This window comes from Plasmodium inui, assembly GCF_000524495.1.
Source record: "Plasmodium inui San Antonio 1 unplaced genomic scaffold supercont1.12, whole genome shotgun sequence".
Lineage (NCBI taxonomy): Eukaryota > Apicomplexa > Aconoidasida > Haemosporida > Plasmodiidae > Plasmodium > Plasmodium inui.
The window spans coordinates 429,790-442,650 of record NW_008481846.1 but is presented as its reverse complement, the minus strand read 5'-3'; the positions used below and the strand labels follow the sequence as shown (position 1 = coordinate 442,650).

The window sequence follows — 12,861 nt, the reverse complement described above, 5'->3', positions numbered from 1 at the left end:
CCCCCCCCCCCCCACTTTCATCGTGAGTGATGGCATGAATGTATACATATATGTGGTTACCAAATTGGAAATATATTTTTTTTTTTTCAATTATACATTGTGTCCTCCTTTGCATGTCCTCTTCGTCGAACAGAATGGGCCCTGACTCTCAGGTGAACGTCTCAGCCTGGTGATTGTCACTTGTACTTACATGCGTATGCGCCGTGCAGAGATATCCACGCAGCATATGCGCGCTTAGCGGCACCCCAGCTGTATATTTTTTAGTTAATCATCCTTCTTCCCTTTTGTTTAAAAACACAAGAGAGGAGTCACCCCCAAACACACACCTCCCTTTCGTCGTCCTTTATGCCCATTCCATGCGCCGTTCATTTAAACATTAGCGCAATTCGCAAACAGGGGTTATATACATGCACCTGTTTTTGCGTGTGAGCGCGCAACGCACTTGCACACACGGCTTAGAAGCTGTAACTGAGTGGCCGTAACTGAGTAGCCGTAGCTGAGCGTCTGTGGCGATTGCCACCCGAGCATCGGTACCTGTCAAATGCCGAAGAGAACGCTGCTCTGTCAGTTTTCCAAAATTTCCATGTCCTCTCTCCAAACACACCCCGTGCACGTGCGTCCAAGGGGAAATTCATTTCTCCGTTAACGCCCCTGCCTACCTTCGCCTTTGTGCATGTCCATCTGCATGTGCACGTACATATACACATAGGCACATTTTACGGTCTCATATTTTTAAAGCAGCTCGCCCGTGCGCGCCTAAGCGTTGCATATACAGGATTGTTAGAGTTGTATTTTTGTGTCAAGTGCTTCCTTAGTCAATTTGTCTACCTTTTGAAGCGTCCACTTGTTGCATGGTCGTGTTTTGCGCTGACTAAAGTTGTAATTTTTTTATGCCTTTTTTTTTTGCCTTTTTTTTTGCCTTGTTTTTATGCCTCTTTTTTTGCCATTTTTTTATGCCCTCTTTTTATTCCTTTTTTTGACGTCCACCCCGCATCGACCCAACGATGAGAATGTAAAAATTACAAACGGGGTGTATTTCAAAATTTTGTCCCACTTAACTCACATGCATAATACGGTGAGCATAGGTGTTGTGTCTCTGAGAGAGTTGTTAAGATAATTCCTGTGGAGAAAAATCCCTCAGTGAATTCTGCCCCCACTTGATAGTAGCCACAGCATCCTAGCAGTCCAGCGTCCCACCACTCCATCGCCACGTTTTCCCGTCATGTAAGAGCATACGCACCTGCGCCAATAGGAGTTAAAAAGCGCGTCAATCGGTTTGCACGCCGTATTTTCACGTAAAGGCGACTCCTTAAAGCAGCACGTACATCATCAGAGGGGGAGCAGCAGACATTTTGCTTTGCTCATTTGGGCATCTGTCTATTAGTTCATTTGGGTACTTGTCCATTTGCTTATTTAGGCATTTTCTTTTTTTCTCATTTTCTTTTGTGCTTCATTTTTCCCCCTTGTTAGCCGCGCAAAGGATCAGCCGAAAACGTGTCCCAGTTGGACCCCCCTGCAAGGTACACTTGAACGTTGGAAAAAAATCCCAAAGGGGAGAGAACGCGACCGAGTGAGCAAAAGAGCAAAAGAGGAGATGATCCGATGAGAGCCAATCGCAGCAGTGTCTTTCCCGCATTTGTTTAAGTGCCCAATACAATGTTGAGCAGAAGTTCCTCCTGAGTATCCCCCCCCAAAATGCATGTGTGTAGCGTGCCGTTTACGCCATTCGAATTAAGACAACAACAGGAAGATACGTGAGACAAGCGGGACATGCGTGGGAAATCCACCCATTCCTTAAGCTCCTTGTACACACAAACTGGCATGTCTAAATGTAGCAACTGACAGCAGTGGCTGTTTTTCCTCCCTCCATGCCCTATTTTTGTGCAAAAAAATAAAATAAAATAGTAAAAAATAAATTTCCGCACCCCGCGTTGACATTTCTGTGCATGTGGCGAAAGGGGGAGAAAAAAAAACGCGGAGGGAATACTTTCTCAAAAAAAAAGGAACAATATTTTCTGACCCTATATTTTGGAGAGACACGTACACACGATCAACACCCACAGGCTTATTTTTCCAGCATGTCCATTGCAAGTTCAGTAGGAACTAAGACATTTACGCCGTCGTAAAGGTTCCCAGTTGATACATCGCACACCTGCTTCAAACGAAAGGCACCCTCCGAGAAGCTATCGCCACGCAAAAGAGGAGGTCCGCCCAGGAAAAAATGTACGCACAGTTAGGCGCAGTTACGCGGAGGTTCACTTATCTATAGGCTAACTTCCGTGCAGAGTAACCCGCCACTGAGGAAAAGTAGCACATTTTATTGTACACGTCAAGTGGAGAGTTAGGCAGCAGAAAAAAGAGGAGACGTACACCTTCGCTGTGCCACAGTTGAGACTGTCCTGTGTGGCGTGGCAGAAGGGGGAGAAGTAATCGAGGGGGAAGAAGCAATCAGAGGGGGAAATCTCATCGTGAACTACTTAGACGCTCTAAAGGGGACATTCCCTCCCCAAGCCAACACATCTACGAATATACACATGTATGCACAACCCTGCCGCTGAATTAACGCGAAATTTCTTTTTTCCTTTTTCCCCCCCGATCGTAGCAAATGCAAAGCCCCAGATCAATCGCCTCTACCAAGGTGCTAAACAGTCGAACTTCTCATCACCAAATGGCAGACAGTGCGAAGAGACTACCACTCACCGCGGAAAACCCAGAATTGAAGAAGAGCCCATCGGGGCGCATGTCCGATGACGGAATTAAGAGGACGCCCTCTGGCAAACCAATACAGACAATGTATGTATTAAACAGGAAAGGAGAGGAAGAAGATATTTCATTTGACCAGATTCTAAAAAGGATACAGAGGCTTTCCTACGGATTGCACGAATTGGTAGACCCCGCGAGAGTAACCCAAGGAGTGATAAACGGAATGTACAGCGGAATTAAGACGTGCGAATTGGATGAACTAGCAGCACAGACATGTGCCTACATGGCTACGACACATCCGGATTTCTCCATCCTGGCAGCGAGAATTACCACCGATAATCTGCACAAAAATACCAGTGACGATATAGGAGAAGTCGCAGAAGCGCTATATATGTACAAAGATGTGAGAGGAAGACCGGCTAGTCTGATCAGCAAAGAAGTATATGACTTCATGATTCAACATAAGGACAGATTGAACAAAGAAATTGACTATACACGCGATTTTAATTACGATTACTTTGGATTTAAGACGTTAGAAAGATCGTACCTCCTTCGAATTAATGGAAAGATTATCGAGCGACCACAACATCTGCTGATGAGAGTATCCATCGGAATCCACATTGGAGATCTGGACAGAGCGCTCGAGACGTACCATCTCATGTCACAGAAATATTTTACGCACGCAACTCCTACGTTGTTCAATTCTGGGACGCCAAGGCCGCAAATGTCCTCCTGTTTTCTCCTCTGCATGAAATCGGATTCAATTGAAGGCATTTTCGAGACTCTAAAGCAATGTGCCCTGATTAGCAAAACAGCTGGTGGGATTGGAGTGGCCGTACAGGATATAAGAGGACAAAACTCCTACATCAGAGGGACCAACGGAATATCCAACGGGTTAGTACCAATGCTTAGAGTGTTTAATGATACAGCCAGATATGTAGATCAAGGTGGCGGAAAAAGAAAGGGATCCTTTGCCGTGTATATCGAACCGTGGCACTCAGATATATTCGAATTTTTAGATCTTCGTAAAAATCACGGTAAGGAAGAACTCCGAGCTAGGGATCTTTTCTATGCTGTATGGGTACCTGATCTCTTCATGAAGAGAGTAAAGGAAAATAAAAATTGGACTCTCATGTGTCCGAATGAATGTCCAGGGTTAAGTGAATCCTGGGGAGAAGAATTCGAAAAATTATACACAAAATATGAGGAGGAGAATATGGGCAAAAAAACAGTCCTAGCACAAGATCTCTGGTTTGCCATTCTGCAGAGTCAGATAGAAACCGGTGTCCCTTACATGCTCTACAAAGATTCCTGTAATGCTAAATCGAATCAGAAAAATTTAGGCACAATAAAATGTAGTAACCTCTGCTGTGAGATCATCGAGTATACTTCTCCTGACGAAGTGGCCGTGTGCAACTTGGCTTCCATTGCGTTGTGCAAATTTGTCGATGTAGAGAAAAGAGAATTCAATTTTAAGAAACTATACGAGATTACCAAAATTATTACCCGAAATTTGGATCAGATCATAGAGAGGAATTACTACCCTGTGGAGGAGGCCAAGCGATCAAACAAGAGACACAGACCGATAGGCATAGGAGTACAGGGCTTAGCAGACACGTTTATGCTTCTTAGATACCCTTACGAATCCGATTCTGCGAAAGAGTTAAATAAACGCATTTTCGAAACAATGTATTATGCTGCTTTGGAGATGTCCATGGAATTGGCACAAGTGTATGGACCGTATGAAACCTACCAGGGCAGTCCAGCTAGCCAAGGAATCCTCCAATTCGACATGTGGAATGTCAAGGTGGATAATAAATATTGGGACTGGGATGACCTGAAGGCAAAGATAAAGAAGCATGGATTGAGAAATTCGCTCTTGTTGGCCCCCATGCCTACTGCTTCCACGTCACAGATTCTTGGGAACAATGAGTCCTTTGAGCCATACACCAGTAACATCTACTACAGGCGGGTTCTCAGTGGAGAGTTTTTCGTAGTGAACCCACATTTACTGAAGGACCTCTTCGATCGTGGTCTCTGGGATGAGGACATGAAGCAGCAGCTAATTGCCCACAATGGAAGTGTGCAATATATCAGCGAAATTCCCACCGATTTGAAGGAGCTCTATAAGACCGTTTGGGAGATCAAGCAGAAGAACATCATCGATATGGCGGCCGACCGGGGCGCCTTCATCGATCAGGTGATGCATCGTGTGACGAGAGTGGGCTGGTCGCCTTCCCCATTGGAAGTTCCCTCGTGGGACTTCTCTTTGTGGGACCACCCCTGCAGTAGTCCACAAGCTCATATTTTTTCCCCCATTGAGATCTTCTCCATATGTATATCTCCCCCCAATTCTCTCTTCCCCCGCGCAGTCCCAATCGCTCAACATCTACATCCAGAAGCCCACCTTCGCGAAGCTCTCCAGCATGCACTTCTACGGATGGGAGAAGGGACTGAAGACAGGAGCGTACTACCTCAGAACGCAGGCCGCGACGGACGCAATAAAATTCACAGTCGACACGCAGGTGGCAAAGAATGCCGCGAAGATGAAGAACGCCGAGGGAGTAGCCATTACGAGGGAGGTGTCCAGGGAGACCATTTCGACGGAGTCCACCATCACGCAAAATACCGTGTGTCAGCTGCGTCGCAACAACGACGAACAGTGCTTGATGTGCTCGGGCTGAGAGGTCACCGGGGTCTGGAACTGCACACATGAGTCTGACAATGGAGCTAAGCGTGTTGTCCTCAACGCAATTACTTATTCATACAGTTGCGCCACCGTGCCCATCATGCAGACAGAGTCGCAACCCATGTGCCAAAAAAAAGTTAAACATATAACCGCATAGCTACATAGCGACATGACGATGTGACGACGGAGCGAGAGAAAACGCTAAGCCCAAGGGAGAGCCACACCATAGCGTTCCCAACAAAAAAAAAAGTGGTAACAGAGGGTTGGACATACTGGACAAATTGCAAAAGGAATTTACGCCCCGAACCCACCAAAAAAAAAAAAAAAAAAAAAAACTGCACCATTAAAAAGTAACCATTTTTCGCGTTTTGCATTTCCAATTTATTGGCATTTTCATTCGCGCATAGGCCCCGCGGTGTGAGCCACAAGTAGGTTCCACTCGTCTACTCCCCCTTTTTGCACCGATCATGGTGCATTCCCTCTCCCATGTACGCGGTGGCCTTCCCGAATTAACTGACAGTCGACACTTAACACTCGACAAAATTGACCAAGTCGGCCATATTGACCAAATGGACAATTTTATAAATTTTCGAAATCTCTAAATTGAATGAAAAAAAAACGTCCCGATTTGTCTCCCCCAAGAGGGCGCAAATGCCAAAGTGGGTATTTCCAATTGTGTATTCCCACTTGGCGAAGATTCCCCCTGGGGGGTCGTCCACTTTGAATCGAAACGGTGTCGCCAAAAAGGAGCAGGTGGTTTGGTCACTCCTTCGTTACGTGCTTGTTCATGTTAGACTGTCCACAATTAGGACAAATGAAGTTCTGCATAGAGGTGGTAAAAAAACGGTGGAGTCGTATGATGGTTTGATTGAGAAGGCACAATGAAGATGCATATATTCGTATGAATGGAAATTAAGCATGTACAAACAGTGGAGGCAAACAGGAGAATAACCCAATCGGAGTGGAAAAACTCTGGAGCGATGTGGAAGCCAAATCACCACACCAGAGTTAGAGGCCTACCCCCTTTGCCTCCCTCCTTTGCCTACCTCTCCTTTACCTACCTCCTTTACGAATTTTTGGTCCCTCCCTTTGGATGGAAATATCACCAAGTTGCATTTAACGCATTTGTATTTGAACAAGCCGCTCGACGGGGTTGACCGGGTTGACCCGCTAGACCCGCTGGACCCGCTGGACCCGTGTGATCCTTCCCCCGTCGTTTCTTGCCTGTGTTTGTAGAAGAAGCCTGCAACGAGTTTGAAAATGGGCCGTGATGAAGTGGTGGGGGGGAAAAAAGCAGAATGAAGAGAATCGGCAAACGTGTTCACAGGTTAACATTAACGGAAGATGACGCTAACACTGCCTAACGCTACGGCGCGCCCATGTCCACTCCTTCTCGTGCTAACCCACTAGCGAGCCCAGCGCAAGCGTCATTATAATCAAGCCGCCTGGACTGTTGACCCCCCTGGCAGCCTTCGCTATGTTCGACTGAATCGTCTCCAGGTAGTTTTCCTCCCTACGGGGATTCAATTTTAACACCTTCTTCTTTGCCGTCTTTTTTGCATGAGCTCTCTTTAACAATTGCGTGCGGATATAATGAGAATTCTCCAATTTTACTCCCCGGGATGCGAAAATGGAGAGAATGAAGACGTATGCAAATATGTAGATTTTCATTTTTTCGTTCCTCTGGCCTGTTCAAGGTTTTTTTTTCTTCCTTCTAATGCAAGTGGGACGGCTACATCTGTGTCACTGAACGGTTGGTGACATGTTGTTATGTGCAGGGCATGCCTTACCACCTTCAGCGTTTGGCGCTGTCACCTCAGTCATGATGTTCTCCCTTCGTTTTAGATCTACGGAATTTCGGCCATATATTTTTTTTTTATCTCTCTCTCCCCATAAAATGATCATACTGGACGGTTGTATAAAAATCTGCTTAGATAGATTGTCAAATTCAAAAAAAAAAAAATACATAAATAAAAAAAAAAAAAAAAAAACACAGAAACGATAAGTGCCAGCCACACACTGGTATGAGGCACAAATGGAGTTTCCGCGTCGGGATGTCGGGGGGTACTTTGTCGGTGCGAAACAAGTCACACAAGTTTCTCAACAAAAAAGGCACTATGCGCAACATTGTGCGAACATTTGAGAGTGCCTGTTTAAGTCGCCCCACTTGAGCAACATCACGCCGTCATGTCGCACTACACTTCACTGCTTTGCAGGGTATTCGGTTATGCTTCATTCTGTTCCATCTGTAAGCGGTCCTACTGACCGAGCACAAAAGGGACAAAGTGGGGGGAGTGGCTAAAATGCGCATCACTTCTTTGTCCCGACGTGGATGCTCTCACCTGCGCGGAACAATAAACGCTGTTCAATCCTGTGTAGGGGAAGCCCCTCCATTTAGACGCCAACTGATGCCATAACCTTTTGGCGCATAAAATGAGGTCCCACTCGGCCGCCTTACGTGTACTGAGACGATCAAGTAGGATACCCTAGCTTGACAAAGTTGTCGAAAAAAATGACCACCATTCTCCAGTCCGATTTGTTAAATTCTTTCTTTGCCCCTACTCAGTAGTGCATCCATTTTGAAGGAAACATACTTAGTCTTTTTGTTTAATAATTTTTTTTTATTTTTTCCTTCGACACAAAGTAACTTCCCATTGAAGAAAGAACAACGCTCCGCGAAGAACTGAATTTTTCACATTAAAAGGGGCAAAAAAAGAACAGAGCGGTGACCCACAAGGCAGTTAACTAATTTTCCCTGTTTACATATAAGCCCACTTCGCAGGTGTGGCGGGGCTGGCCACAGTTGGGCTTCCCCTTCAGAACAAGGAAATGTACAAAGGGGGTATTCGTAAAAAGAGGGGTCCACGGGCCACGGTACACTATCCATGGTGTGCGGTGCACGGTCCAGGGTCTAGGGGTCACAGTCCACGATGGGGGATGTCCACACCACGTGGAAGCACAAAACGATAGAGAAACCTCTTTCAGACATTTTCATTTAAAAAAAAAAAAAAAAAACAATGTGACGACGTGAGAAACAAATGTGCTGCAACCTTCCGTTGGACGGGCCCCCCTTGCGTGTATGTCAACATACGCCCACAAGGCCCACCTTAAAAAATGATAGGCAGTCCGTTGAAAAACCACTCTCAGTCCAGTATATTATTCATATAAGTCTTTACATCTGCAAAAAGGGGGGAAAGGACGAATAAAGTTTTACATGTAGACTTGCCGCACGGTGTGTTATGTGCAACTGGGGGTAGGGGGAAATGGCGCATGGCACACGCATGTGGGGAAGGTGTGTCAATGGGGCTATTGACAAAAAGGGGGAAGCACAGGAGGGAGAAGAGGAAGAAGAAGCAAAAGAAGAAGCGGCGCAGGAGCCATTCCCCGACGACACACACAGACGAAACAAAGGCAGGCGGAAAAAGGCAAAAAAAAAATAAATAAATAACAGAAAAAGAGATAAACTAAAAATGTTCACTTTGTTTCTTTCTGAAATGATTTTAAACGTATTAACAAACAAAAAAAAATAAATAAATTAGGAACCAACACAATGAGGTAAAATAAGGCATTATCGTGAAATGGCGGACATAGACGTGATGAACAAAAAATGGGGATGAGGGGTGCTAAGAAATGTGGTTAAAAGGGGGTAATAACGGAAAATTGATATGCCATGGTAGGGGAATGGATAGCTCGTGTTGACGACTCCCTCGCCCATTTTGTCCACCGCACGAGAGCAAAGAAGAGCAAATATGCAACGGTAAAGGTGTCCGCGCGAGGAAATACACGTGATGTAGGTAAAAACAGCACGGCGGACATTCATACCCTGCACCTAGAATGGGGCCATCCATGGAGAGAACCCCAAATGAATATCCCCCCAAATGAATATCCCCCAAAGGAGTACCCCCCAAATCAGTACTCCCCCAAATTCATCGACTTAACATACTGCTTCATACCTGACGAATTAAATTTGTAAAAATCGTCCTTGTTTAGGATCTTCGACCAGATGAGCAGATCGCCCCGCATCAGGCCCCTCCGAACAATCTGAGATAAATTAAAGCCATTTTGTTTAACAAAATATAAACTGTCTGTATTTAAGTTATTTGTGAAAACTTTTAATTCTTGGTAATTCTGTTCATGTGCAAAATTTTCCAGTTGGGTTAGCAGCCTGCTTCCGATTCTCATTCGTCGATTGTCCTTTTTTACGACCATCCTGACTAGCTGTGCTATAGAATTGTCTCCCTTGAATGGCACAATTCCTACACAGCCGACTATCTTTCTGTTCACAAAACGAAAGTTGGAATCATCATCATCGTTCGTTCTGGAATGGAATATATTTTTCCTAATTTCGTTCAACCGATATGGCACAGTCCTCCTACTTTCGATGAGCTCCCTCTCCCTGTTGGCAATATCGCCTATGCTGAGGAGCTTTGTTTTTTCTTCACTTCCACTGGGCGGGTTGTTCTGCAGATCGGTGGCGTTATCCACCGTTCGGCTGTTACTCCCGTTGCTGTCATGATTGGTGTCGCTACTTGTAATGTTTCCCCTCTGCTTGTCCTCCTCATCGTCACATTTGCTATTTTGACTGTTCTTACCATGCTTCCCATTTTTACTGTCTCTTCCTTTACTTTTTTTTCCCTTCTCCTCGTCCGTACCGTTTGTGCTCCCAAGCTCCGACGTACTATCACACCTAGCTTCGTCTCGAGTGTCATTCGAAGGGTTCTCCCCCCCTTGATGGGTATTCAACCCGACTGCAACACCACTGGGCGAATTCCTACTCACTTTGTAGTAAATATCATTATAATTAGGTGATGTGCATTCCTCAATGTCCATCATATTGACAACATTCCTTTTGGTTCCATTTTTCTCATCATTTGTGGCTTGACTGAAGTCCCTGTTTTTATGATCCCCATTTGTGCTTACGTTCTTTTCCGTTTCGGAATGGTTCGGACTTACATTGCTGTCTTCACCTTCATTACAGCCACTTTTCTGTAACATTTTTGGCTCATTCGATTCTTCACCACTTTCGAACGCTCCACTTTTTGGAGACGCATCTTTGAAGTACTTGCCATCATTTTCTTCATCGGAGTTTTTTACTTCTTGTTCCCCCTTCTCACTGCATAACAGCTTCTCCTGTTCCTCCTGTTCCAGTAAAATCTTTTCCCTTTCGTGTATATCACTACATGTCGTTCTGCTGGCCGAGCCAAAATTATTATCAAACACCTCGGCCACCCAAAAATTGCAACCCTCCACGTTTATGTAGCTTTTATATAAATTCTCCAAATCTGGGCAGTCATTTCTTATATGGTTTAAAAATTCCAGTTTTGCTCTTATGTACAAATATATTAAAAATATAATCAGGAAATAAAATATTTTCTTTAAATCCAAAAAAAAGATATAATTTATCACCACGATGACTAGCAAATCATAAATGTGTTGTATGGACCAGTATATAACTGCGGGCAGTGTTAGCGAGTTGAAGTGATCGTGCAGCAGCTGCCTCACTTCGTTTATGTCCTTCTCTTCCAGTTGCCTTATCGAAATCAGCGGTTCGGGGAACCTTGCTTTTTGCTTATCTGCGGGGGGTGAGTGGTAAAGCGGTATCAATAAATCGGTGTAGAAGCGGCATACGAAAAAATTATGCACATTTGGGACAAAAATGCAAAATAGCTAGTTGGCAAAAAAAAAATATATATTCCCCGTTTAGGTGAAATGCGCAAAATAGCTAGCTGGCAAAAAAAAAAAACCATTTCCCGTTCAGGTGAAAACGAAGGGAAGGCGCGGCCTTCAGCGCTGTATGCTCCTCTCTCTGACATTCGTGAAACACACTCACATGAAGAGCAAATTTGAATCTCTTTAAATATTACTTATTAAAATATGAGATATAGAACTTGGCGGCTTTTCCTTTTGCTTGAATAAATTCATGGTTGGCTGTCCTGTTTGCTATATTTCCCCTTTTTATTTTATTTATTTTTGCGTGTCTGTTTTATAGGCCCGCGTTTGGCCTTTCTTTCCCTTTTTTCTTTTTTTTTCCCCCTTGGTGCCCTTTTCCTTCCACACTTTCGCTGTTTACTTCGTGTGTGGAATGTTGCCTGTTTCTATCGTGCTGATACTCCACTGGTTTGAAAAAGAAATGGGAACAAAAAAAATTTCAAGAGAGTTAGGCACGGACGTATGGATTGTGGGAATCTTTCATTTGCAACGGTTGGAAGAACATGACAAAGGAGCTTGCGTTCGAATTTGTACTGACGCTGCTGTAGACGTTCGCCTCGGCACTAGGAGTTAACTTTCTCATGGGCCCCTGCGTCAACATTGACATCCACGTTTGCGCTGGCCTTCGCGTTTGCGTTAGCACTTTCTCTGGCACTGCAAACTCACAGTATCGTTTTCATCGCTTCAGCATTGTCACCAAGTAAAGCTGAAAGGGGGGATGATGATCTGAACTGAGTTTTTTCCTCTAATATGTTTCAAATTTCCCACGAAAAAGGCGAAATGCATGCAATGATACAGTCATGCTGAGCGGTATTGTTTTTTTATGAAACCCATTTCCCCTTTGGGGGTTTCTTTTAATGAAAAAAAAGAAAAAAATTAAAATAAAATATTACTACGTTACAAATGCTGAACATGTGACGAGCGGTTGAGGAACAAATGAAGAATTCAAACCAGGGGGGAGAAAAAATGAGCTGGGAAAAAAAGCAGGCTGCGGAGAACACGAAAAATGAGAAAAAAAAAAAAAAAACACATACATACATATACACAAATATATGTGCGTTCATTCCAGCCCTGTTTATGTATATAATAATATCCTCTTTACTAGGCGCGAAAATGGGCTAAAAATGCCGGCGAGGCAAAGGTCGATGAAGTAAACGCGAAGCCAAAATGTACGTTCGCGAAAGGAGGTTCTCCATGCAGTAAATACTTGGGGCAATAAGAACAAGCAGCGCATATCTTTGGCCCTTTCTCCTTCCAAAGGAATTTCCCAGCAAGAGTACAAAAGAAAAAAAAAAAATGGAAAAATGTTTCCTTTTCTGAGGGGAATACATCCAAGCGGAAAATTTTCCAAGCAGTTAAATGGTTAAATGGTTAAATGGCTAAATAAATTAACGTGCGTATGCGCCTATATGGGATCATACGCGCATTGGGTATTGTATACATAACCGTATAAGGACCATTGTGGGGCAAGATTTTCGGCACGGCTATTCCTTGCATTGAGCCATACCCATCACATGGGTGGGATCGACCTGGCAACAGCTCTAAGTCGGCATTTTCCAATATGCTACATACTCGCATAATCCCTTTTTTCTGCCAAAGTTACCCGCTAAGGGAGAGTCTAAAGTGCTCATAAAAAAAACATCACATTTGAGGCGCAACTAATCATTGGTCTGTGTGTATGCTCTAAAGGGTCGTTATGGAAAGATTGGATCATAGTAGTCGTCTACTCAGTGGCTGCCACGAGAGAGCGCACAAGAAGG

General features: G+C 44.4%; 3 protein-coding genes across 3 annotated transcripts; 1 reads left to right on the top strand and 2 right to left on the bottom strand.

The window, feature by feature from the left end:
• Window positions 1-2,668: 2,668 nt before the first annotated feature.
• On the top strand, window positions 2,669-5,387 carry C922_03139 (ribonucleoside-diphosphate reductase large subunit; the record flags this gene model as incomplete). Its single annotated transcript, XM_008818731.1, has 2 exons — window positions 2,669-4,903; window positions 5,076-5,387. The coding sequence occupies 2 exons, from the start codon at window positions 2,669-2,671 to the stop codon at window positions 5,385-5,387; spliced, it is 2,547 nt and encodes an 848-aa protein (XP_008816953.1).
• A 1,021-nt stretch (window positions 5,388-6,408) lies between these two features.
• On the bottom strand, window positions 6,409-7,063 carry C922_03138 (hypothetical protein; the record flags this gene model as incomplete). The annotated part of the gene is made up of 2 exons (XM_008818730.1): window positions 6,409-6,635; window positions 6,796-7,063. The coding sequence occupies 2 exons, from the start codon at window positions 7,061-7,063 to the stop codon at window positions 6,409-6,411; spliced, it is 495 nt and encodes a 164-aa protein (XP_008816952.1).
• A 2,238-nt stretch (window positions 7,064-9,301) lies between these two features.
• Window positions 9,302-11,314, bottom strand: C922_03137 (hypothetical protein; the record flags this gene model as incomplete). Its single annotated transcript, XM_008818729.1, has 2 exons — window positions 9,302-10,965; window positions 11,257-11,314. 2 exons carry the CDS (start codon window positions 11,312-11,314, stop codon window positions 9,302-9,304), a joined length of 1,722 nt encoding a protein of 573 aa, XP_008816951.1.
• Between the last annotated feature and the right edge of the window lie 1,547 nt (window positions 11,315-12,861).